General features: G+C 34.1%; 6 protein-coding genes across 6 annotated transcripts; 5 read left to right on the top strand and 1 right to left on the bottom strand.

Annotated features, from left to right (window-relative positions):
• Positions 6,291-9,514, top strand: LOC18786232. Its single transcript, XM_020557335.1, has 2 exons — positions 6,291-6,384; positions 9,222-9,514. The coding sequence occupies exons 1-2, from the start codon at positions 6,291-6,293 to the stop codon at positions 9,512-9,514; spliced, it is 387 nt and encodes a 128-aa protein (XP_020412924.1).
• Positions 10,956-11,783, top strand: LOC109947110 (ACT domain-containing protein ACR10-like). The gene is made up of 2 exons (XM_020556563.1): positions 10,956-11,088; positions 11,573-11,783. Exons 1-2 carry the CDS (start codon positions 10,963-10,965, stop codon positions 11,705-11,707), a joined length of 261 nt encoding a protein of 86 aa, XP_020412152.1. The 5' UTR covers positions 10,956-10,962; the 3' UTR covers positions 11,708-11,783.
• Positions 11,897-12,876, top strand: LOC109947109 (TMV resistance protein N-like). Its single transcript, XM_020556562.1, has one exon. It carries the CDS (start codon positions 12,183-12,185, stop codon positions 12,852-12,854), a length of 672 nt encoding a protein of 223 aa, XP_020412151.1. The 5' UTR covers positions 11,897-12,182; the 3' UTR covers positions 12,855-12,876.
• LOC109947108 (TMV resistance protein N-like) lies at positions 12,912-13,900 on the top strand. The gene has a single exon (XM_020556561.1). The coding sequence runs from the start codon at positions 12,931-12,933 to the stop codon at positions 13,657-13,659; it is 729 nt and encodes a 242-aa protein (XP_020412150.1). The 5' UTR covers positions 12,912-12,930; the 3' UTR covers positions 13,660-13,900.
• LOC18785419 (TMV resistance protein N) lies at positions 13,836-15,799 on the top strand. The gene is made up of 4 exons (XM_020557334.1): positions 13,836-14,046; positions 14,162-15,118; positions 15,205-15,495; positions 15,728-15,799. Exons 1-4 carry the CDS (start codon positions 13,852-13,854, stop codon positions 15,797-15,799), a joined length of 1,515 nt encoding a protein of 504 aa, XP_020412923.1. The 5' UTR covers positions 13,836-13,851.
• LOC18787644 (protein ECERIFERUM 1) lies at positions 17,722-25,210 on the bottom strand. The gene is made up of 10 exons (XM_007218801.2): positions 25,082-25,210; positions 24,609-24,832; positions 24,070-24,302; positions 23,538-23,757; positions 19,993-20,368; positions 19,780-19,887; positions 19,077-19,277; positions 18,499-18,594; positions 18,218-18,391; positions 17,722-18,113 (listed from the first exon to the last, which is right to left on the bottom strand). Exons 1-10 carry the CDS (start codon positions 25,139-25,141, stop codon positions 17,934-17,936), a joined length of 1,872 nt encoding a protein of 623 aa, XP_007218863.1. The 5' UTR covers positions 25,142-25,210; the 3' UTR covers positions 17,722-17,933.

The following is a 25,744-nucleotide window of genomic DNA, read 5'->3' as shown; positions in this document are numbered from 1 at the left end:
TTTAATAGACCACTAAACCAGAAACCATATGTCCATAAGGATATCCAAAGTGAAATAAATAATAGAAAACATAAATTATTTGATTGACATTGTTGCAATTCTCATTGAATTAGTGTTTAAAAGATTTTAGGCCTCATTATCTATTGTCTATTGGTTTTGGGTTGGTTACTCATATTCTAATATGATATTAGGGTATGCTATGCACATGGAAGGTTCAATGGTCTCACGTGCTTCCATGTCACCTAATAATAATTATCCACATTCAGCCAAAATCGATGATGCACGACACTCTGATTTTCCCCTATTAAATATGAGAAATATTTGTGTGAAACGGGGATGACACTATTTTGCTATCCCCGACCAATTGCGACATGCCACACATGATAACTTTTTCACGTGATAATATGTGATTGGCTAGGAATAGCGAAACAGTGCTATCCTTGTTTCATACAAGTTTTTCTAGTTAAAGACACTCTATTTTCAAAATATGACTTGAAATATTGTACTATGTGTCTTGTGCTTATTTTGTTAGTATTGTTTGACACAGATGTGTTGCTCCCTCAATGAATAAAGTTCTTTCAACAAACCAAATTCATGATTTAAAAAAGATATGTCAGGTGAAAGTTTTGAATTAGAACCACACTCAAACTTCGGATGATAATGTACTTATCATCTACAGTGATCGAAATTTGAAACATGTTCCTATCTCTCCACCTAACAACTTCATTTTTGTTGTTGGGAAATTTGTATAAATACAATCAGAACTTGTAAGCATATGTATTATTACCACCTGAATTTTTATTTTTTATTTTTAATTATCTGAACTTTGTAAAGTGTTGCAAACCCACCACCTCTAACTATATTAAAGTTTCTATCGAGATTATGCAAATTTTCATTCTTTTATTTTGGGATACAGTGACAGACCAACACACAGGGCCGCCCAGCCAAAAATTTTACCAGCCAGCTGGCCGAATCTATGATGCCAAGCCAATAAATAAAAAAAACTCTCTACGTTACCCAGCAAACCAGCCTCATCTTCTTAGGCTTCGTGACATCTACAGAGATAGCCAGCCGCACTCCCTCACTTCAGGATAAGAGAGCTAATAAGAGTGTTGTTTGCATCTCACTGTTTTCTGGATTGCATTTGCTCCAACAACTTTCGGCGGCACCAACCAAATGAAGAAGAGGACCTAATTGAATATACATCGTTTTGGTGGCTGCCTCCTTTTAGAGAAACTATGCGTTTTACTAATGGGTTGGTTTTTTTATTTTTTAAATCTCACTTATATTTGAGCATGGCCCAACAAGTAAAGCCCTTACCTACAGAAACATAATCTAAATTGAATAAAACTCTTTAATCTCATTTTCCACCTACAGAGCAAGCTTTGGTAATGCTTTGTACAAAAATTTCTTCAATATCGTCATTGGAGGATGTATGTTTGTTATCCCTTTGAATCCCTGTTGAGGTTAAAGTAATAACAAAAATATCAAGACTATTTTCACAAATCCTTTTATATTAACAATTCTTAAAATAATATCATATTCTATAGTATCATAATAATATAAGCAAACTCATACGTTACCGTTACAAGGATAAGAGTATAAAATTGCATGATGTAATAAGTTATTCATATAAATTTTTGTATACTATGCTAGCATGTCATAGGCTCTTCAATAGACCTAAATATTTTGATAACTTCTTTAAAAATTTGAATACGTTGTAACTATATTGAAATTGAATTAAAATTCATAACTTAATCAATGCACTCACTTGAGGCAATTAGATCATTTTCATTTCATAAAAATTGAGTATAGACATTGAGCTTCAGCGTCCTTAACTTCTTAGAGATTTTCTTTCAATAATTAACATAATGTATGACATTTTATATCTCTCAGAATTAATTCCTATGCATTCTTCAAAAGATCGCTTCTGGCGATATACTTCACTTCATAATCTTTTTAGATTTTCATATAAATGCAAGTCTCCATAAATATGCAGTGAACATGCTTCGTAAGAAGAAATATGGCTACATCTACATAATGTACTAGGAGAATATCATAAAAATTTCATGTCTTTACATGGATACATTTTGCCATATCAAGTGATTTTATTTCACTTCATCACAAACACCGATTTGTAACCTATACAATTTCATATCTTTTGGTGTTCGAACTCTAGGTCCATTTCTTTCACGTTTTTCAAAAATATTCAATTTTACTGGACTGCCTCTTCCAGTTTGGTCAATCTTTCCTTATATTGTCAACAATCATAATAAAATGCGGATCAATATCATCATAGTCATTGATAACTTTAGTACGTACTATATATAAACAGTATCATTGATAATCATCAATTTATAAACCCACATTTCTCTTCATGCATGCATAAGATATAGACATTTTCATAGTCATTGGGTACCCGTGCCTCTTCAAGGGCTTTCATTGTTTTCTAATGGACTTATGTCTTCTTATAAGATTGTATCTCTTCCGATATTAAATATATAGGAAATGTGGATATTTCATTTAGTATTATATTATTTAGGATGCATGGACCTTTCAATATAGTCTCAACTTCAGTCAAGCCCATTGTTGACTACTTAGGCACATAACTAGATAAATCATTTGCCACCACTTTAGATTGCCTAATTAAGACATCAACATTTTCATGTGATCTATCACTTCAGCTGTGTTTTTAAATGCTTCTAGCATTTGACTTGCAATCTTCTAGATTGCGATTTCTTTCATATCTTACTTTTACATTAGATGGCAATTCACGTCGTTTTTCAGGAACAACCTTTCATAACAATTCACGTCGTTCTTCAAGAACAACCTTTTTTCCCCCTAACGACAGAAAATTGGTCTCATCAAAATAACACTATTTGATTGGAGTGGTAAGTGTTGTCCTTCAGGGACTAAATATAAATAATATAAAGATGATAACGTGAAGCAAAATCTTCAAGTTCGCTTAATATATAGTGTAACATAAATACCATAGTCTCCAAAACTATTGAATCAAAAATAAAATTTTCACATCATAAATTATTACAGATCAAAGAACTTTTGGTTCTAATCAAAAAATGAGTTCATATGTAGCAAATTATTATTAATATGCTTCTAGCACGAGACCATAAGTACCAGTCATGTTTATTCATAATTTCAACATTAACTCAATTGTGTGCATGTATGAAGCTATGTAATTTTCTTCTGGAACTAAGTAATATCAAACATTGTAAGTACATAATTTGACTTGTCAATAACCTACTATGATATTTACCAAATTGAGTGGTAATTAAGCTCAATCAACTCAAATAGTTGTGTGTGTTGTTTCACTAACAATAAATATCATAATTCTCGGAGGCTTTGTCATACAAGACCATCCATTTATACTATTTAACTTAAAACACATTTCACTTCTGGGATAATGTGTAAGTGATATTTGTTTCGGAAAATGATATAGAGCTTACATTCTCTTCAGGGAATTATGTAATGATTATATTTCTTTAGGAAATAATAGATCCAATCATATGAAATTCGTGGATGCATAATAAAGACTTTCTATTTACCAACAATTGAAACACATCATATTTTCCATATTGCTACTACTAGAGCACCTGGAATATGAAAGGATAAATTTATTCCTTTATACTCTTCCACATTACAATCCTACTTGGATTTCTATTTTCTTTCTTATATATATATATATATATATATATATAAGAATATCCACTTTTATATCCATGAAAAAAAGAAACAAAAAAAATTAATTGAACTTCTGGTTCATATAATATACTTAAAACATTCTTTGTGGACTTAAAATTTTAAAATCCATAACTTCTGGTTTAGAGATAACTTCTGGTTCATAATACAAATTAAATATCCGAAACTCCAGGTTTTGATTAAAATGTGTAATCAAAACTTCAGGTTTTGAATTAAGTATGTCATTTCAAATAGTTCATATTTTTATAATCTCAAATTAAATTTTGTATTTCAAATATGTATAATGAAACTTCTAATTTCAACTAATTGCATAACATGAAACTTCTGGTCCAAATAAGATATAAATAAATAATTCACAAAGACAATAAAGTAGTATTAATTTTTTAAAATAAAACAAAAAACTTACAATAATAATCTCATCTAGTTCTAAAAATAAAAATAAAATATGATAAAATATGAAACATAAAATAGAATGTTATAAAGATAAATTGAATATATCAAACGGTTTTAATATAAATTTAATTTATAAAATTACATGTTCTAATATGAAGATATTCGTAAATTTCTATTATAAACTGAAATTTTAAAAAGTTTTGAACTTCAAGTTTTAAAGTATAGAACTTCGGGTTCTAGCAAGTCATAAATAAAACTAATGGCTATAGACTGAATTTGATCTTGAACATCAAGTTCAAAAAGATTATATAAAAGTATTGATTTTAAGAATATGTTCAAAACTAAATATGAATCAAAGGTCTTTCAGTCTCAATTTGATAGCAATAGCATAGATATGATAATTGAAGAACTTTTAGTTCCAATTAGATTGTGTGATATAGAACTACAAGTTCTAATAAAATATAAGAATAATAAAAACTAAGAACCAATGAACTTGAAAGTTCCAATCTTTTGATTCCACTATGGAAACCATGATAAAGATAAAAGAAAAAAAAAAAAAAGGTCATTTGATTCTGAACTTCAGGTTCAATTAACATTTTATTTATGTTATGCCAAAACTGCAGGTTCTTGACAAGATATGAACTACGTGTTCATATTAATACTAATCTCAATAGACAATTATGAACTTTGGATATATATTAACATATATCTGAAACTTCAGGTTCGGGTGCATATATCAAATTAAAAAGAATATATGGTTTTCAACTGCATATCCAAATTTGTAGTAATATGAAATTGTTCAAGGTAATAAAAATAAAACTACAATAAAATTTATAAAATAAAAAAAATAGAAGACATGAATCCAAATAATGTTGGAACTTCAGGTTCTTATCATGATGTATATTTTTCAGCCCAAAATCATAATACATATGCACTTATTGAAATATCAATTTGGAGGTTGACACAATTAGAACTTCATGTTCTAGAATTTACCTATTTTAATGCCCATATGGCCGAAACTTATAGTTTGGATTATACATAATAAGAACTTCGGGTTATAAGATATCTGAATTTTGTATCATATGAGGAACTTCAGGTCCTTAAATATAAATTATTGAAATGAAAACAAATAACTGAATATAACAATAAAAATAAAATAATAGTTAAAATAATGAAATAAAATAAATTGTTGGAACTTCTGGTTCCAAGTTAGAGAAAAATCAAAGAACTCCAAGTCTTGATTTACTTTCTGAGAATTGCAGTACTCCAAGTCCTTGTATAGATATTATATGGATTGAGAACTAAGAGACTTTGGGTCTTTATTTAATTAAATAATTTAGGGGCTTCGGGTCCTTGCATAAAACAAAAATAACACTAAAGAAAAGAACTAAGTAAAAATAAAATACAACAAAAATTAAAATATTGCAATAAAATAAATTATTGAAACTTCTGGTTCCAATGAAAAATAAATCCAAGAGCTTCAGGTCTTCATTTGCCTTTTAAGAATTGGGGAACTTCAAGTCCACAAATATTTATATTATAAGGATTGAAATCTAGGAATCTTCTGGCCCTTACATGATTGAATAAAAACTGAGGAACTTCTATTCCTCCATTAGTTATATAAAAATTGAAATTATTGAGTATCTCACTTTATCTCATAAAGACTGGTGACATAAAATATCACGTTGATATTGGTCTTGTAAGTAGATAGACAAGATAGATATCTATAATAAAAATGCTAATTTTTTTGTAAAATATATGTTTCCATTGAAAGGGATGTGTTGAGCTCCGTACCGCCAACGAGATAGACTTTGTTGACGTTCCCAATCCCATACAGCCTACCCCTTTTTTCGGATGCTTGTTTGAGATTTGTGGGAATCCCACTAGAATCGATACACATTGTCCAAATTATCCCACTCTGACGCAACAGGAAAAGCAGCCTTCCATAGATCTTCCAGATTGCGTAGCTCCTCCAAGTACTCGGTTGGCTAGGAGGCCTTGTGATAGGTATTAGTACAGAGTATTGAAAACATAGGAAATGAAATAGATAAATAAGTAATTGGCAAAGTTCTATCCTGCCTTTTCTCATTGATGCTATAGCAATTTATACAAAGGTTTGTTAGGGCCAATCTGTTGGTTGCCACGTAAGAAAAGGTAAATAACTGAACCATAAGGATAGAATGGCTAAAGTTGCCTTCAAGGAAAGCAAAACGGCAACGGATAGTGACGAGGTGAGTAGTGATCAGTCCATGAGTGGCTTGCCACAGGAGAAGAGTGAAATTCGATGAAAATGTTGAGATGCCAATCTGACGTATGGGGTACAAAAATGAGATTCTGATACAAGAAGAGTTGATTCTTAAAAGAGAAGCCTGATGGCGCTGTGATGTTGGTACTAAGAGCATGAATAATGGTGATAGTATCGGGATCAGAAGTGTAGAGGGCAAACTGATCAACATTGCCAAAGCCCATGGGGGTGTATCCATATTTGGCAAAGTAGGTGAGCGTACTTGTGAAGAAAATGATCTTTACATGGAAATGAAATAATCTAGAGTAACTAATGAACAAAATATTGCAGAACCCATCATTGATTTGAGATATTAATAAGGCGAATTACTTGTCTATTCGATCTTTCCAAGAGCTTCTTATACTTTTACTTTTAAGAAATTTTATAGAGGTTTGGATATTTTTTGCATCAATGATCTAATCAATCACGAATAATTGGTTATGCTGAGCTAACTATAGTACAAAGACGTATCTCTTTGGTTAATGATATCCAAAAGGTTTATAGATCCCAGGGAGTGCAGATCTATATAAAAATAAATAAATAAATCTTTTATTGAAGAGGTCCACGCTTCCTTTGTTGAAGTAAGTGCAAATGGTGTGATTCAATATTTCCTTGACTTAACTGAAGTTTCTTCACGCTTATTCGAGCCAAAGCAAATGTTACGAAATAATTCTAAAACAAAATTGTTTGTTAATGTCAACAATACCATCAAACACTAGAGTAGAAATCGCGAGAAGGGTAACATCTTTGGATTGACAAGACAAAGCATCAACAACTTTATTTAGACTCCATGCTCTGTATTCTAAGGTGTAATTGTAGCCTAGCAACTTGGCGAGCCATTTGTGTTGTGCCGGTGTGGTAATACGCTGATCATGGAGGTGGCATAATGTCTGGTGGTCAGTGATGATTTTGAAGTGGGATCCGACGAGGTACGGCGGCCATTTCTCCATTGCAAAAATGATGGCCAACATTTCCTTTTTCGTATGTGGACAAAGATTTATTCCGCAAAAAAGAAGAGAAAAACAAAGTAGGTCTATTTGGAGGGGCCCGGCCCAGTACGGCCTGGTGGGCTTTCTTAGGCCTAGCTCATGGGGCAAGCTTGGCTTTGAATTTTCTGAAAAACACCAACCCGACCTGACTCATTATTTTCTCTTACCTCTTTGAAGCCCAACCCCGTCCAATTCAAGCCCATAAAATTTGGGCCAAGCCCGTTGACGACCTCTAAATGTACCTATGCATAGGTATTAGTCAATGTAAAAGCCATACAAAAAAATTTAAGGTACCCAAAATTCCAGACAATATAGTTATCATACTGCTCATGCTAAATGAATATTTTCCAGCAAGGAAACTCAAGTAGACATGTTGATGCTCAGTTTTTTGCAATTCAGGATGGCGCTTCCCCATTTCAGTTATTAGTGTTACACTTCCAATCGCTGAAATATGTGTTTAATGCAAAAGCTAAGGCAAGTCATTTTCCTTTCACGGATGGCTTGTCAAAATGTACTATGACTTAGTAGTAATTTCCATGCTAAATTGTCATTGCTCAGCCAACTGACTAGAGAATATTATACTCAAGACACAAACAAAATCACGAAAACACTAACAACGAAAAAATAAAAATAAATAAAAAAAGGTAAAGGGTAGAACTTAGATCAATGATTTCCCATTCAAGACAATTGGAGGAGCTATCGCCGCAAATATGCAAAACCCAATGTGGACCTACCTCATGAAATTAATTAAAAATCAGATCAATCAGCTACACAGTAAGAATTCAAAATGATGCAGTATCAATACATACCATGTAGAACAAGAAAAACCAACCAAACTAAGGCACTATATGTCCTGCAAGGTGGAAAAACTGTAAGAAGGTTTATTGCCTTAAACCTACTGAAGTGATCTTCTAATCAATAAAGGATTGCAAAGACTTATTATTTATCAAAGACCCAAAACCCATCTCGATTAGGCAGCCTGTAAACAGTGTTTAAGATGGTTAATAAAAGGCTTAAGGGTTCCTAGTTCTACAAGGATTGGAACATATTAATTCTATCACATGAAGGATATCTCTAAGTGTTTCTTGATGGACAAGACACTTAGATAGATGCATATAAATAGAAGGCTCCCTCCTAGATCCGATACACCTAAGCTAATTAGAAATTCACCCATCATATAGCTATAAAGATCAGTATCTAAGGAGAAGAACCTTCCATAGCTTTGTGCAAATTGATCTGCTCCAGCACCATGTCGGACTCAAGTTAGTATTCAACGTGTTACAACTTACAAGATTAACATGTGGTATCAGAGCCTAGTTATATCATGTTCTACCTAACAAATCTCGTGCAGGAAAATTAAAAGAAATAAACTGACAGTTTTAAGTTATAAAGCATGACATGATAACAGTATAAAGTTGAACTTTATCATGTTCTTTATGGTTTCTATAGATCAATGCTTACAATCCTTGTGTAGTGATTGAGTGAGCCAAAGCGATTCAATTACTGCATGATCACTGTATTCAAAGTTTATGATCTAAAAATTTGCATCATGATGCAAAACATGTCGAAAGGCTTTCTGTCCAAAGATGTAAGCAGTTTGATATGTTTTTATCATGGTGGATATACATGGGATATGGATAGATATGGATTAATGAAAGATTTTCTTCTATCCAAAGATGTGGAAGATCTTTTGCTTAGGAAATTCACATATATTTGTTTTCCAGTGTCAATAAGCATGCTTAATTTACTGTCCAAAGATGTGAGTTAAGTATGTTTGATTAAAGTTTTGGGGAAAGTTGTTTATATAAAGTGCTTATCTTGTTTTAAAACACGTACAGTCAATCATAACTCGATTCGAACTCTCACTGGCTCAAATTATAAGAAATGGAGAGAAGATGTGGAAATTGCTCTTGGACTTCTGGATTATGAAATGGTTCTCAATGATGAAGCTCTATCAGTGCCTGCAAATGATGCATCTGCTGAGACTAAGGCAAAATATGCAAAGTGGATTAAGGCCAATAAAATGGCAATTCTGATCATGAGGAGATCTATTTCAGAAGAAGTCAGAGGCAGTATTACTGAAATTGAGAATGCTAAGGAGTTCATTGAAGCTATTGCAGAAAATTTCTAAGGATCCAAGAAAGCTGAAATAGGCACACTCATGAGCCAACTGACATATATGAAATACAATGGAGAAGGCTGCATAAGGACCCACATTCTGAACATGGTTGAGATAGGAAACAAGCTGAAAGACCTGAAAGTCAATGTAGATGAAACCATGATGGTGCACTACGCCATTAACTCTCTACCTAACATTTATAGACAGTTGAAAACTACTTATATTGCTCAGAAGGAGATATGGTCAGTTGCTGATTTGAGAGGTATATGTGTGCAGGAAGAACAAAGTATTAGAAAGGACAAAAGCAAAGAACAAGTGTATTTAGTTCAGGATGCTAAATTCAAACCAAATGAATAGACCAAAAACAGGAATGCAGATAAGCAGCAAAGGAAAGATGAGACTACGAAGGGCATGGGTCCAGTAGGTTTGAAGTGTTTCTTCCGCAAGAAATTTGGACACTTGAAGAGAGATTGCAGAAGATACAAACGTTGGTTGGACAAGCAAAAGGAAAAAGGTAATCATGAAAACATCTATGTGATTTATGAATCTAATACAGTTGAAGTTTTATCTAATTCATGGTGGTTAGACAGTGGTGCAACAGTTCATGTGACTAACTCTTTGCAGGGATTCAAAACAAAGAGGGTGCCCAACAAGGATGACTTGAAGGTGTTCGTGGGAAATGGAGAAAAAGTTAAGAGTAGATTTTGTTGGTTTAGCTAGTCTTGAGTTGCAGTCAGGTTTTATTTTGGAATTAGTTAATGTCGTTTATGTTCCTTCTGTGACAAGGAACCTCTTATCAGTTAGGAAACTTGTAAAAGTTTGAGTTTGATGAGTCTGATTTCTCTATTTTCAGATATAAAAGTTTTATTGGTAACGGATTGTTGATTGATGGAATGTTTCGTCTGAACTGCAAATTGCCAAATCAAAATACAGAGATGATAAATGTGACAAGCTCAAAATAGTCTTGTAATACATAATCATTCACACTGTGGCATAAGAGACTTGGACATGTCTCGAAAGAAAGAATGAATCTCTTAAGCAAAGAATCAATTCTTCCACCACTTAACCACCATGAAAAGGATAAAACATGTATTGAATGTGCAAAAGGAAAATTGACAAATCTCATAAAGAAATGAGCAATAAGGAGTGAGAAACTGCTTGAAATAATACACAAATACCATTTTGCCTATGCATTGGACATAAAAGATAACAAAATCGATAGCAGGACTATTTGTCCTAACGAAAGTGAAGTTGAAGGATCACGGTAACGATTTTGGAAACTAAGGGACCAAAATGCAAATCGGGTCAAAATTTAGGGACCATTAGACCTAAAAACCTTTTTTTTTTTTTTAAGTTTTGTTTGTTTCTGAAACCTATATAGAGCCGAATTACGTTTTATCCAATAGATCAGTACTTACTCCCCTGTTTTAATTCTTTTCTTTTTGGCTATTTTTCAGACCATGAGCTTTTGGATGAGAAGCTTTAGGTACATTGAAGAAATTAAAGAACCAGTGGAGAGGGAGTGCCCTGGAGCTGTTTCTTGTTCAGGTATTCTTGTTTTGTCAGCTAGGGAGGGTGTTGTTCGGGTAATTTCCTTCACCTTTATTTTCCTTTGACCCGACTCTCTTCTATAAAACAGAGATCTCAAGTTGGTACAATTTGGTTTTGATCTTTATTTAATAATTTGACAACAACTCTAGTTTAATTTATTCTTCCCTTTCCAGCTATAAGATAAGAATGATTTTTTTACAGATTTTAATCCATTTTGGACCTTTTTTTCTTGTGATTTTAGTAAAACAGAGATATGAAGTTGGTATACCGAGTTAAATTCATATTTATATTTCAAGGCTCAAGCTAAGAGATAGGAAGTACTTGTACAGATTTTAATTTGTCAAGTAGAAAACTTGATCATATTTGCACACTAGTCTCTTAGGAAACACACAGTGAGAAATAAAATAAAAAAAGGAAGGCAGAGAAGGTTGCAGTGAGTCCATGGACAGGAAATTTTGTTGACTTTGGCATGCAGTGCGTTTTGGTTCACATTTTCTCTGTTGCCACTGAGCTTTCCAGGATGTTGTGGTAATTAGCAAGGCGGAGAAGGTTGGGGAACCCACTGTGATCACTGCAAATTGCCCTAACAAAACTGGGTTGGGCTGTGATTTGTGCAGAGTTATATTGCTCTTTGGGCGAAGCATTTGCAGATGAGGTGACTAATTAATGAATTTTGAGTCAATGCTTACTTCATATTGGGAATATTAATAAGCATTTGTATTCAAATGATTTTGTAGATGGTGGGGATTTCATGCCAGAAGGGAATATCCTTGATTCTTTAACAAAAAAATTATATTATTGATTGATCTGAGGGAAATATCAGGTAATTGCCTTTTCTCACACCAAGAATAAAATTAAATAAATAAAAATAAATAATTGGCCCGATAGTCTTCATTGACCCAAGAGAAACCGCGTGCTCGCCTCGCAACTACACGGTTTCCAACTTCTGTCTCTTTCTTTCTGTGTCTCTTTTCTGAGGCTGTTAGCTTTGCTTCATATTGTTGGTCTTACCAATTCTCTCTGGCTAACATGGTCCAAATTGACCTGTTTGCTTAGATGATCCAAATTAACACCATGTTTGACTATCCAAATTTACCCAGTTGCTCTGAAACTTGTTCTGCTGCATTATATGCCTTCAACGCCCCTAAGTTTCCAAATTTCAATTTCAATCTTTTTGATTTTTCAAGCCATTTATGATCAGTTGAGTGCTTTGATTTTTGAATATTTAATTAGCGAAGTTCTTGTTTCATTGAGTAGTATTTACAGCAGAAGCAGCAGATTTCCAATGGCGTTGAGCACCCAAAGAGCCTCTGCCTTTCTTCCTTCAGCTGATCAGTCGGCTCCTCCTCAATGGAACTACGATGTGTTTTTAAGTTTCAGGGGTGTAGACACTCGAAATAGCTTTTTATCCCATTTATACCACGAATTACAGCACAGGTGCATCAAAACATTCATGGATGATCCAAAGCTTGAAAGAGGGACAACTATTTCTTCTGAGCTCTTCAAAGCAATCCAAGAATCAAGGCTTGCAATCGTTGTTCTCTCGCCAAACTATGCTTCTTCTTCCTGGTGCTTGGATGAACTTACAAATAATCTCCAATGCATGAAATCCAACGACACAGTTCTGCCTATGTTTTTTAATGTGGATCCCTCCGATGTGCGAATACAAAGTGGCATTTTTGCAGGCGCGTTCGCCGAGCATGAGAAAAGGTTTAGGGAAGATATAGAAAAGGTGAAGCGCTGGAGAGCTGCTTTAACAGAAGTTGCCAATTTATCTGGGTTCAATTCAAAAAATGAATAAGCAACTTCTCCATATATACTTGGGTATTTCGTAAGCCAATTTTCACTTTGATGTACCTTCAGACCTTGTTATATCTATGGCTTCTGACTTAATCATTGTTCTTCCTTGTACGTGTGAAAGAAAGCTCATTGAAAAGATTGTTGAATGGGTATGGAGGAAAGTGCATCGCACATTCAAATTGTTAGATTCCACAGAGTTAGTGGGAATTAAGTTTACACGTGAGCAAATGGATTTGCTTTTAGATCCTACAGATGATGTTCGCTTTGTAGGGATATGGGGGATGGGAGGCATTGGCAAGACAACCATTGCTAGGCTTGTTTATGAAAGCATATATATTCATTTTGAAGTTAGCTGCTTTCTTGCTAATGTTAGAGAGGCTTCTGAAGGTAACTGTCTTGTTGATCTACAAACACAGCTTCTTTTCCCTGTCTTGAAGAAACAAATTACTCAAGTTTTGAATGAAGACTGGGGGACCTATTTCATTAAGAATTGCTTATGTAATAAAAAGGTTCTTCTCATTCTTGATGATGTGAATGCATCAAGCCAACTAGAGAAATTTGCTAAGGAAAAGGATTGGTTTGGCAAGGGGAGTATAATCATCATTACAACTAGAGATAAACGGTTGGTTAAAAAGCATGATATGGAGATATCATATAAGGTTGAGGGATTTGGCGATGACGAGGCTCTTGAGCTCTTTGGTCTGAACGCCTTTAAAAAATTTGAGCCTGAGGAAGGTTTTTTGGAATTGTCCAAGTGCTTTGTAAATTATGTGGGAGGCCTTCCATTAGCTCTTAAAATTATGTAGAAAATACCTTCTTTTTTTTAAAAAAAAAAAAAAAGAAATTTGATTTCTTTTTAACTCAATACTAGACTTACTTCTCGAATTAACTTTTCCTTTTATATTCTTTATTACAGGCAACTAACAAAATTCAAGGCATTGCCTTAAGAATGGCGGAGCTTGAAAGGTGGATATTGGAATTGTGAAGCATTCTCTAAGATGATTAACCTGAAATTTCTTGAAGTTGATAATGTGATCATTTCCTCAATCCCCAGAATTCTTCCTAATTCATTAAGAATTATGAAATGGAATCGGTATTCTTCCAAATATCTCCCATCAAATTTTCAATTGAATAAACTTGTTTCGCTTAAGATGTGGCACAGCAAACTAGTTGGGCTCTGGGATGAAAGAATTGTAAGATTACTGACCATATGCCATCTTACGAATTTTTTGAAAAACTAAACTAAAAGTTTAATTTTTTTCTATTGCTAATTATATATTCTACCATTTTTCATGTGATATTGTACAGGACTTGCCCAATTTGAAATACATAGGCCTTAGTTTCTCTCGAAACTTGGCAACAACCCCAATTTTCACTGGCATTCCAAAACTCAAGGTGTTGAATCTTCAATGGTGTGAGAATTTAGTTGAGATTCACCCATCCGTCGCAGATCTCAAATGGCTTACACATTTAATACTAAATGGATGCAAAAGTGTTAAGAGTCTTCCAAAGGAGATAGAAATGGATTCTCTTATATATTTATATCTTCAGGGTTGCTCAAAACTGAAAAAGATTCCAGAATTTTCAGGACAAATGAAAAAAATTTCAACTCCTGATTTAAAAGGGACGCCCGTTGAGAAATTACCTTCATCAATTGGACGTCTTGTTGGCCTTACTTTTCTGAATGTAGGCAATTGTGAAAATCTCTTAGGTCTTCCGAGCGAAATTTGTAATTTGAAGTCTCTTGAATGGCTCTTTAGTAGAAACACATTTAGTGACAAATCAAGGTTTTGGTGGGGCCTTCAAAGAAAAGCTTTTGTGTTGGGTTCGGTACATGGTTTATGGTCTTTGAAGTTTTTGGATCTCAATGATTGTGGTCTTTGTGAAGGGGATATTCCCGTTGATATTGGCTGCTTGTCCTCTTTAGAAGAATTAGACCTTAGTCGAAACAATTTTGTTAGCCTTCCTCCAAGCATTGGATGTCTTCCTAAGCTTAAGTCACTTAAGGTGAATGGGTGCCAAAGGCTTCAACAATTGCCCCATCTCCGCTTTGGATTCGTTGATAATGAAGGCTTCTGCGAAATTTACATGAACACAGACGATTGCACTTCCTTAACAATGTTGCCAAAGTTGAGCATAAAAGAAGGAAGAAGATATGTTAAGTTGAGATGTGTGAATTGCTTTGGATTGGTTGAGAATGAAGGCTGCGATGAGAGTATAATACTTGGAATGCTCTGGATTGCTATGGATTGGAGATTTCTTCAGGTTCTCTCTCTGTCTCTCTGTCTCTCTTTGTTTGCGATGATAGTATAATAATAAATACTCAAGTTACTAACCTATACATGGTACAGGTACCTCGTTGGAATATTCCCGCTTTCCAAATTGTAACACCTGGAAGTAGAATTCCAGAGTGGTTCAATAATCAAAGTGTAGGATATTCCTTAATTGTGGAGCTACCTTCATGTACCACTTCGATTTGGATTGCTTTTTGTGATGTCTTTGAAGAAGGTGCCCCTGTGGATCACCCCAATCCACCTCAATACCTTTCTACCAATTCTCAAATTGAATGTCGCCCAAGAGAAGGTGCCTGTGTGCGTAGTAATCCCATTACTAAAGGCCATCTTGTGTCACCTCACCTTTGGGTATCTTGTGTATATCATTATGTAGTCGACAAAGAATGCAGTCAGATGAAGATTTCATTCCATAGTTTTTCTGACGCTTACCCTGACAGAATATATTACTCGGGTATAAAGAAGTGTGGGTTCCGTTTGGTGCACAAGCAAGATGTGGAAGAACTCAACCAAATTATGATGATGAACCACTCCATCAACATCATCACAAAAGCTACTTCTCCTCACAATTCTCACACTTCAGCTGATGCAAGTGGAAACTCTCACCAAAAATCTATCTGCTGCAAAAGCCATGCTCTTTCCAAATGGTTTTTAACAAAACTTGTGATGATTTTCTCCCTCTTTTTAACAACTTCAGTTTCTATGAAATCGTTCAACAATAGTAAAAAATTGGGGCGCATTGGACTTTTGATTTGGAGGGTAACCACTTTCATTTGCTTCTTAGGCCTTGCACCTCCTTATTTTTTGCTATTGTTGAAAAGTTTAATAAAAACTGTGATTCTTAAAAGAGCAGCTAAATTTTGGCAACCTTTGTTAAAAAAGCCGCCTCCTCAAATTTCTGCACATAAATACTTGAAAAGCTAATGACGGTCTTCTTACAATTGATATTACTAAGTTCCCATCACTACCTTTTCTAGCCATGTATTTACCATTAGATTCATCAGTTATTGTTTCGTGGATGACAATTTCTCTCTCTCTCTCTCTCTCTCTCTGCAGAGCATTAATCAACTCATGTATGCAAGAGTTGCATATTTTATGCATTTGAACAAAGTATCTGTTAACATACTGCAAATCAATAAGCAATTACATTAGCAATCAATAAGTATGTTCAGATAGACGAATTGTTTGTTATTAGACCTAGCTGATCAAAAGTAGTCAACTCAAATTTGGGGTCTTGATACAGGATTTGGAGCTGATCAAAATTAGTTGCGTGCTTATTGGCCAGGTTCGCATGAGATTTGCACCTCAAGAGCTACAAGCACATTAGGCCTAGCTTTGTTATAATGGTTTGATTCTTATTGACACAACTTACGTGACATTTCAACTACTCTCTTCTGTTGTGTGCAGGATGAAATAAGCCAACAAGAATTTCCAATCAAAAGCTTAGCATTGAGAATTGATCGTATCAGAAACCGATCAATTGCTTTGTCGGGATTCCTACCTTGTCTTCTTCACTTCATCTCCTTGATAGTTTGTGCAATCTCCTTCAATTATGCAGTCTTCTCTTATTTAGCATATCTGAGTTTTAAATTACCTTACGTAACAAACTGGAATTCTAAAAAGTTCATTAAATTGTCATATAGGTAAGCGTCGTATGAGGTGAAAAATTCAATACATTGAATAGAATTGGACAGTCCTAGTTGTATCTTGAAATAAACAAACTATAACTTTTTTCATATTAAAATAGTTGGAGAACTAGATTTACGAGGTACCACATGATTTATGAATAAGTAGTAGGTCACAGTCAGAATGTATGTACTAACATTTCCACAAAAGCATAGGGTGGCATTTTCACGCTAGTGTATATTAAAGTCACAAAAAATTAAGATGTCAAATTTCATATGCACTAGATATGTAAATGAAAATAAAAATAAAATAACTTATTTGTTTGGAATTTTGTTGTTCAGTTTTCTTTTGTTGATGCACTTCTTTTCATTTGTCAAATCCTATGTAACAAGAGTTCTATACTTGTAATATATAAGAGGAAACTATTCTATTTCTAAGATAGAAAAACAAAACCTCAAGTGGTTAGAGGCTCATGCTAATAACATGTTATATAATTGAGAGAAAATTGTAGAGAGAATTGGAAAGTAGAGAAAGACAATAGAATTTGTGACAATCAACTTGTATATCTTATCCTGGTAAGACCTCTTATTTATAGGCTTACAGTGATAAGAAGACATTAACAACTCATAAATTATTAGCTCATAACTATGGTATTTAGTGTATAGGTTACATATAGAATTAGAAAGGGTGAATGCTAAGAGGTATGGTGGTCATCCACCAACTCATGCATTTACAACAATATATATATATAATAAAATATTTTAACTGTCATATCCTCCTCTTAACATGCAACATAGATTGTTGTTTTTAATTAATTTCAAGAAATATATAAAATATATTATGTAAATTATATATTGGTGTATTTTTTATGTTTATTAATAGAATTTGCTTGTATTGGTGAGTTTAGTTGGTAAATTTCGTTTAATCGACTTTCAAATTATGAATCCGTCATTATTGAAATGAATACTACTTCAATAAATAGTTATATCCGCAATACAGTAACTGATACACACCATGATAATAAAAGCCATGACAACAGAGTTACATAAAAGCCAAAAGCCAAAAGCCATAATAATAGTCACATAATTAAAAACCCAACAGAAATAAGGGACTACTTATAATAAAGAAGAGGGTGCATGTCATTAATATTTTGATGAAGCCAACTAATTTTTGGTGTGGGTGGTAGAGATCATGAGAGGCTGAAAGCCATGTTGGAGAGTTGCTTGCCAAACTTTGTCAATATTGGACATGTTGTACCCACACTCATGCTCCTTCCAGCCTTCCAAGGCATGCACTATGCCTGCTATGCGCCATGCACTCATCACCCTTCTTGGCAACCAATTCTGTTAATAACATAATTAACAATGCAAATTAATAACATAAAAATATATATTAGTCATAATTTACTAATTAATAACAAGAAAAAATAAAACAATTGCTTAATTACCTCACAAGCATGAACATTCTCAAGAGATGGGGGTGTCTTCATTGCTGGAGTGTAGTGGTAGAAGCAGTCTTTACGCAGTTTTTTTTGTGGGAATTGGGAGAAAGGAACAAATAATGTTCCTTTCGGTGCTCTCAGTTGTTCTTCTTCACTCAATCCATCTCCCACTAACCAAATCTGCAAATTCAATTAATTAGCACATTTTTAATATCATTCTTAAGTGTCCAAAATATAACAGCAAAATAGGATTAAAGAAGGTAACATCTGTAGCAGATAATTGATACCTTTTGGGCATAACTTCTTGCAAGGACCAAACGACTGTCAGTGACATTTAATGATTTTGTTAGCTTCAAATACTCGGTCTGGTTCAAAGTAGCTACCTGAAATTATCACAATTTATGTTAGGATATTGGAAAAAACATCGTCTCGTAGATGATTAGACCCAACATGTCAGAGTGGCTCTGGCCCCAGATTTTTTATGTCACTTTAGACAACTTATAATTAAAGTTAATGGCCCCATCTAAACCAAAATTTGGCTCTAATATCAATTGATGTAGGACAATCCGCAGGTATTTAATTAAGCACTCAAACAATAGAACAAAGAAGAATATAAGAGATTAAGGAGAAGAAAATATAGATTGAATGGACAAAAGAAAGGATAGAAATCAGAGAACCGAGAAGGAAGGACAAAAATCAGAGAGTTTTAAGAGAGGGTTTATTCATGGCTAAGTTAGAAATATTAAGCTCTCACATGTAACTCTTGAATATATTTAGGTGTTAGGTATAATTGTATTTTTTATTTCGGCTCCTTAATTTTGCAATTCTAGCTCCGTCCCTGTTTATAGGTGATGCATAAATTTACCTGGATACCCTTCTGACACAAAGCAAAGGCAGTGGCATAAGCAACCTTGGTGAGGTTGCCTCTCAGAAGAACTTCGGTTGTCCCTTTTGGAATGCTGTTTAAGATTACAGCCACAGCTAAGCTACTTCCATCCACCACCTTCATTTTCAGCTCAGGATACCTGTGAACATATAGACCCCCGTATCTGTTCAGCTCCTCACCCTGCATATTTTGCAAAGTTTTATGTTAATTTTTTTAATTTTGTAACCGAAATAATTAAAAGATTACATGTTTTTCTTACTTGTTACAGCTATTGGTATAGCATTGAGAAAAATGAAAAAACAAAACAAAACAAAAAAAGGTACCAAAAAAACAAAAAACAAAAAAAAAGGTGCCAGAATATGGAGCTTGGCATTAATTAAGGGTGCCACAATATAAAGCTACCTTGAGTCTTTAACATTAAATACATATCCACCTCAATTCCATTATTAATTGGTTTAGAAATTGTCAGAAAACAAATTAAGTAGAATTTAGGCTAAATTAGAAAAAATGTTGTGGTCCTTGTGAACTTATAAATACTGGGAATGGACTTATTAATTAGGTAACAGTCCAACCTTTACCTTATAAATCTCTCATCTAGACGGATATGATTCATAAAAACTGACTTGAGCTCCACTCTAATTCAATTCAAACCAAACAACCAAACGAGTCCCTAATTGATTACCTGATTCAAGAGACCTAAACTTAAAACTTTGACACCCTTTTCCTCTGCTTCCAGTATGGCTTCCTCAATCAAACCATTGATAGCTTCATTTTGCCATTGCAAGAAGTACTGCAATTAATTTATAAAACCAAAAAATAACAGATCAAATCTCATTAAAAAATAAAATAATAAGTGACCTATAAATTAGAAGTAAAAAGTTCATGATGGTCGTACTTGCAAGCTGTATTTGGGTATGACCCAAGCTTGTAATCTTAGCTTGTCAAAACGCTGCCGCTCAACCACAAATGTACGGCCATAGATCCAAGTAAGCATCGCGGACCACAGTGTCACAGGCCACATCAACCATAGGTACCAGTGTGATGTGTGGGGCTTAGAGGACAAGGAAGCAAATCCTAGCGGTAGATGATAGATGGACTCAGGTGTTGTTAGATGAGTTAGATGAAGGACATCTGGTGTTTCTTCCTTTCTCTTGAGTGAAGTTTCGTAGAGAGAATCTGAAGATTTGTCCATGGTTCCATAGATGTAGTCGTAGATTGGCATGAAGAGTGAGTAATTGGTCCTGAATTGCGTGTGATGCAAAGAGTGGAACCTGCATATGTCGACATTGAATCAATCATGGATAATGATATATCATGTGATTTGTGTGGTCAGAAATTTAGAGTCTTAAAGATATATCATATGACCGATAATATATGACAAGTAAAAGCACTTCTAATTATCACGTTTAACATAATAAAAATTTAATGTACTTTATGAGTAATAAAAGCCGTTTTTGAAAAGGCACATTCAATAAGCACTTAGATTTTTAACAAATATTTCAATGTTCTTTTACTAAAAGTACTTTTAACAAAAGCACTTATGTCTTCTAATAAGGATTTGATGGGAAATAATTTCTCATGTATTTTTTCAAAGGATGAGAAATAGAATATTCATTTCCCATGTTCGATAATGGTGGAAAAGTAAATAGAAAATACCATTTTATTTCATTTCCCATGTTTGGTTTGCGTAGGAATATAAAACAAAGTTTGTTTAATTTTTTTTCAAACTATTTATTAAATTACTAATTTACCCTAATATAAAATGACAAAAAATAATATATTGAATTGTGAAATAAATATAATTTTAATAAGTACAATATATTGAATTGTGAAATAAATATAATTTTAATAAGTACACTCTACTCACCATATTCAACCCTAATCAAACGTAAGTGAAAAAATTTACTTCCAAAAACCTTAATATTAACTCCAATAATTTGTTTCGTCATCATTTAGTAATTCATTGAAGCAAACAAGTCTCATGAATGCTTCAGACATGTCGAATGAGTCATCAAAAGAGGTATTAATTTTGGTTTTTCTGGTTTAGGTTGTAAATTTTTTTACCAATAACAAATTCTCTCTCTGCGCCCTCTTCTTCCTCCTCCCCCTCCTTTTCCACGGAAAGCTTCTCAAGACACGACAAATAGATCATATCATTACATTCCTTCTCCACATCAATTCTAGCATCCTTGGATAATTGAAAACAATTAATCCTATAGAAACCTTATACTCTCTTGATTATGTAAAAGATCTTGTAAATCTGATAGACCTTATTTTGCAGCGTTAGGATGTATTAGAGGTATTTTTGGTAGTTAAATAGGGTGTATTTAGTTAATTTTGTATTTTAATTTAAATATTAGAATGTACTTAGATTATAGGGTATACTCAATTAATTTTAAGGTTCATTCAACAACACTAACAAAAATGGATTTAATGTTATATTGTAATTCTAAATTGTTAATGGAACAAAATGATCATGAAAAATGTGCATTTAATGATGGTCCATTTTCCCAAAGTTTCCAAGGATGTGTCAAACAACTATTTCACGTGCCTGAACTTACCAAGCATGATAAAGTAATTAATTTTTTGTCCCCAAATCTCCTTTCATATGAACCAAAAGCCTAAGAAATTTTATATAGAGTGCTGCTAAACGAACCCTAAAATTAACTGAGTGCACCCTATAATCTAAGTTAACCCTAATATTTTAATCAAAATGTAAAATTAACTAAGTACACCGTATTTAACTACCAAAAATAGCCCTAGTACAACACTCTAATATCAATCATAAACCAAGTTTCTCTTTTTACATGAATTTGTGCCATCTTTTCAGATTTTGGATTTCATCAAAATCTTTAATTTCGTAATACTAATCCTAAACTAGTATTCACTGCGTTATTCGTGAGCACCAAGCAATACGAAGACTTTTCTATGTATGATAAGGTTTGAATATAGTGAGTAAGGTGTACTTATTAAAATTTTATTTATTTCACAATTCAATATATTATTTTTGATCATTTTATATTAGAATAAATTAATAATTCAATAAATAGTTTAGTAATATGGTGTATTCAGTTACTTTTAAAGTTCGTTTAGAGCACGTCCAGCGCGCATAGGAAACCGGGTGAAAGGCCCCCTGGGCGAGCCCGAGATGGCTCCAGCGCAAGGCCCGCAGCTCGGTTTCGTGGTGGGTCCCACGAGCCCGATCAAGCCCAAGGGCAAGTCTTGCCCGGGCTGAAGCCCGAGTTTGGTGACGTCAGCGCTGGCGTCACGCTGACGCCAGCGCACAGTAACTCAAATTTTTTTTACCGTTGGCGCGTGAAATTCACGCGCCAACAGTAAAAAAAAATTGATTTTCGCTCGCTGACATCAGCGTGACGTCACTTCCGACAGGCTCCAACGGGAATATGCCACGTGGCGCGTCCCGGACCCTCCGATGCAATTTTTTCCAGAAATCTGACGGCCTTGCTTTTTTTGGCTTAAAAAATTGCAAAAAAAATCGAAAAAAATTCAAATTTTTTTTAAAAAAATACCAAAAAATTCTGGATATTTTCCCTATAAATACCTAACAATTTTATTCATTTTCCCTATGAGTGGGATGTGAATTTTATAACAAATATGGACACGTGGCAACCGAAAATTTTATCCGAAAATTTTATTTGAAAATTTTATCCGAAAAATGTTATCTTAAATTTTAAGTAAAAATTTTATAATAAATAGTGACACATGACAACCGAAAATATAATCTTAAAAGGTTATCAAAATTAATGGTTTAAAGTATAAAAAAATAGGAAATAAAGTACAATGAATAGTAATTGCCTTAGACTTGCCCTAGACTTTGCCCCATGGGTGGAACCACAAATGCAAAGGCTGACACTATTCACGTGAATAGTGGCAGCCCTTGCTTGCCTTTGCCTTAGACTTAGCCCTTGTGGGTGGAGATGCTCTTAGAAGCACTCTTTTATATAACATGTCATGATAAACTAGGCCTATTTGCTGAAAGCCCCAAAAAATTTAGGTTTGGCAGCTGGTATGAATTCTAATTAGGGTCCAAATGAACATTAATTACAAGCTATGAGCCACATGAGGAACGTCACTTGTGCATGACATCATGACACGGGTGTCTCTACCAGCGTGGTCCACATGGATATCTCTCCGTACACGTGTTCAAGCGTTTCCTTTTCAATTGGATCATGTTATTATAACATCAATGGTAACACAATAATTATTCTAACAGAAAATGATTTTGTAATTATTTTTTTGTCTGAAATTACTTGTAATTTTTGTTACCTCTAAATTATGTAAACGATACATGCATCGCTCCTTTTGGAGTCTATGTATGTAAAGTGGTTCTTCTGTACGATCAGTTATATATATATATATATATATATATAGAGAGAGAGAGAGAGAGAGAGAGAGAGAGAGAGAGAGAGAGAGACTCACGATGGGGTGTACATGAGATACTTAAGAGGAGGGAAAATGGAGAAGAGCCAGTTTGGAATGAGCTCAAAATTGCAGTGTCCCATGTTGTTCATGAAGTCAATATAAGTAACATAGCCAGCAAAGGATATGATTGAAGCTGTCCCCGTGAGTGTAGTCGTCAACATAGGTATAGCAAAGAGTACGAAATATGCTATGTGCTCCGCAAATGGATGAATCACAGCTGCAAAATATACATAAAATAAAAATAATAATCCATGTCAATTTTAGGTTACCTTTGTTTATTAGTTTTTTGTTTTGCATATACTTCATTAAAACATTTTCACCTACTAAATTTATATAAAATGAGTGTTACTATTTGTGCCACGTTTCGTGGCTACATTTCTCACAACTTCTTTAATACAGGTAAGTCCCATATATATTAATGAGGTCTATCTTTATTGAACAGGTAGTCAATAATAGAAAGTAAAAAAAATTATTTAAACAAAATATGCTCAGAAGAAAAATCCTATTAATTTAGGGTTATTTTTCTTACAAGTGATTGGCTCAGTGACAATAGAGGAATGGTGATGAGAATGGTAGCGAGAGTAGAGGAAATGATGGTGAAGTGCTCTGTGGAGCCAATAGTAGAGGTACTCCACTGGGCCAGCATGCAGCAAAATCGTCAAGAGAACCCCATCTGTCCTCCAAAGTGGCAGATTTTGAGCCCCAGGCATATGCCTGCTGCCTAGGCAGAACAAAATCCCATTGAACACTATTTGATCATCCCTAAATTCCAAACAAACAAAAAAACAAAAACAATCAAAACAAAATCCCAAATGACGTTCAGGTTCTAGTAATTATATGCTATCTAATGAGAACCTAAGTTGGGACTTTTTTTATACAAACGATAAAGAGGGGAGTATCGAATTTAAGACTTCAAGTGCAATGATGCATGATCTTAACTGGGCACAAGTCCCTTACTTAAGTATAGAACTTGGATACTTTGTTTTCAGACAGATTATGAGATTACATTGCGAGTTTACGTGTCAAAGTTAAGTTCTAAAACTTATTTAGGTCTTTATAAATGCTCACCAATTTCTTTCTCGGTCGACTTGCTCAAACTCAAGAGGTTTGTCAACGATTCGGCCATTGCCCTTGGCGGTCTGGTATCGAGACAGAGTGATCCATATCTGGTTGTGGATCATCCTCCACAGCATAAATGGAAAGATGAGGAAATAAGATAGATCTTTTTCTTTCCCATCATTAACCACAAACGAGTATGCGCCATGAATGATCCAAGGAGCCAAGATCACATGCTGCCAAACCCAATACATCACACACAAAAAGAAAGATCCATATATAATCATATATTAACCCATGATGCATATATAATGAAGTGTGTATAGTAAATGTATTCCATTTGAAGCATACAGTTCAACACATGGCATACTATCGATGTTCACCATTGATTAAGAGTGGTGAACGAAAATGTTCTCGTGTTAAATATGTACATGAAAGACAGACGAGAGGGAGAAAGAGAGGTGGGAGGGTTTGTGAAGGGAGACCTTAAAGTTTCCAAGAGGAGTCCATGGCCAGTCAGTGAGAATTCCTGGTGTGGAAGCCATTGTTTTGTTTGCTAGCTAAGAGCTACTTTGCACAACCTATTAGCTTTAGAGGTGTTTATGTCTGTATATATAGAACTATTTGGCCACCACGTTAGAGTTTTTGCTGAGTTGAAATTGAGTATGATGTGCCTGGCGGTGCCTATAATGCAAAGCCTTTTTAATTGGCACTTGGATAATTTTTTCTTTCTTACGATGTTGACAAAATAGGTGAAGATGTACACAAAGTCCTGTAGCACAGTAGCAAGTAGTTCTGGAGATGAGTGGCCGAAAATTTATTATGCAATTATAGTTGCATGCCAATTACAAACACTTGCCTTATACAATTTCTTTCATATCCGCGAGTACAGCCGAGTGGAATGAATAATGAATTAGTTACACTCTGTCATCAATCACATATCATCTACAGTTTACCCTATATTTAATGATACACGAAAAGACTATGCAGACGCAAAGGGCTTAATTATGTGGAAATCCCATTTTCCTGCGACGGTTAGACATGAACCAAGACAGATAGACGAAAAGGTGGTCATTAGCTTGACACCTGGTTTTAGGCCTAGTAAAACAATTTCAGCCAAAACACCAAATCAATGAGGACCAGCAGAA

The sequence above is a fragment of the Prunus persica genome, chromosome G2 (genome assembly GCF_000346465.2).
Source record: "Prunus persica cultivar Lovell chromosome G2, Prunus_persica_NCBIv2, whole genome shotgun sequence".
NCBI lineage: Eukaryota > Viridiplantae > Streptophyta > Magnoliopsida > Rosales > Rosaceae > Prunus > Prunus persica.
The sequence above is the reverse complement of the archived record's forward strand: the minus strand, read 5'-3'. Positions and strand labels throughout refer to the sequence as shown.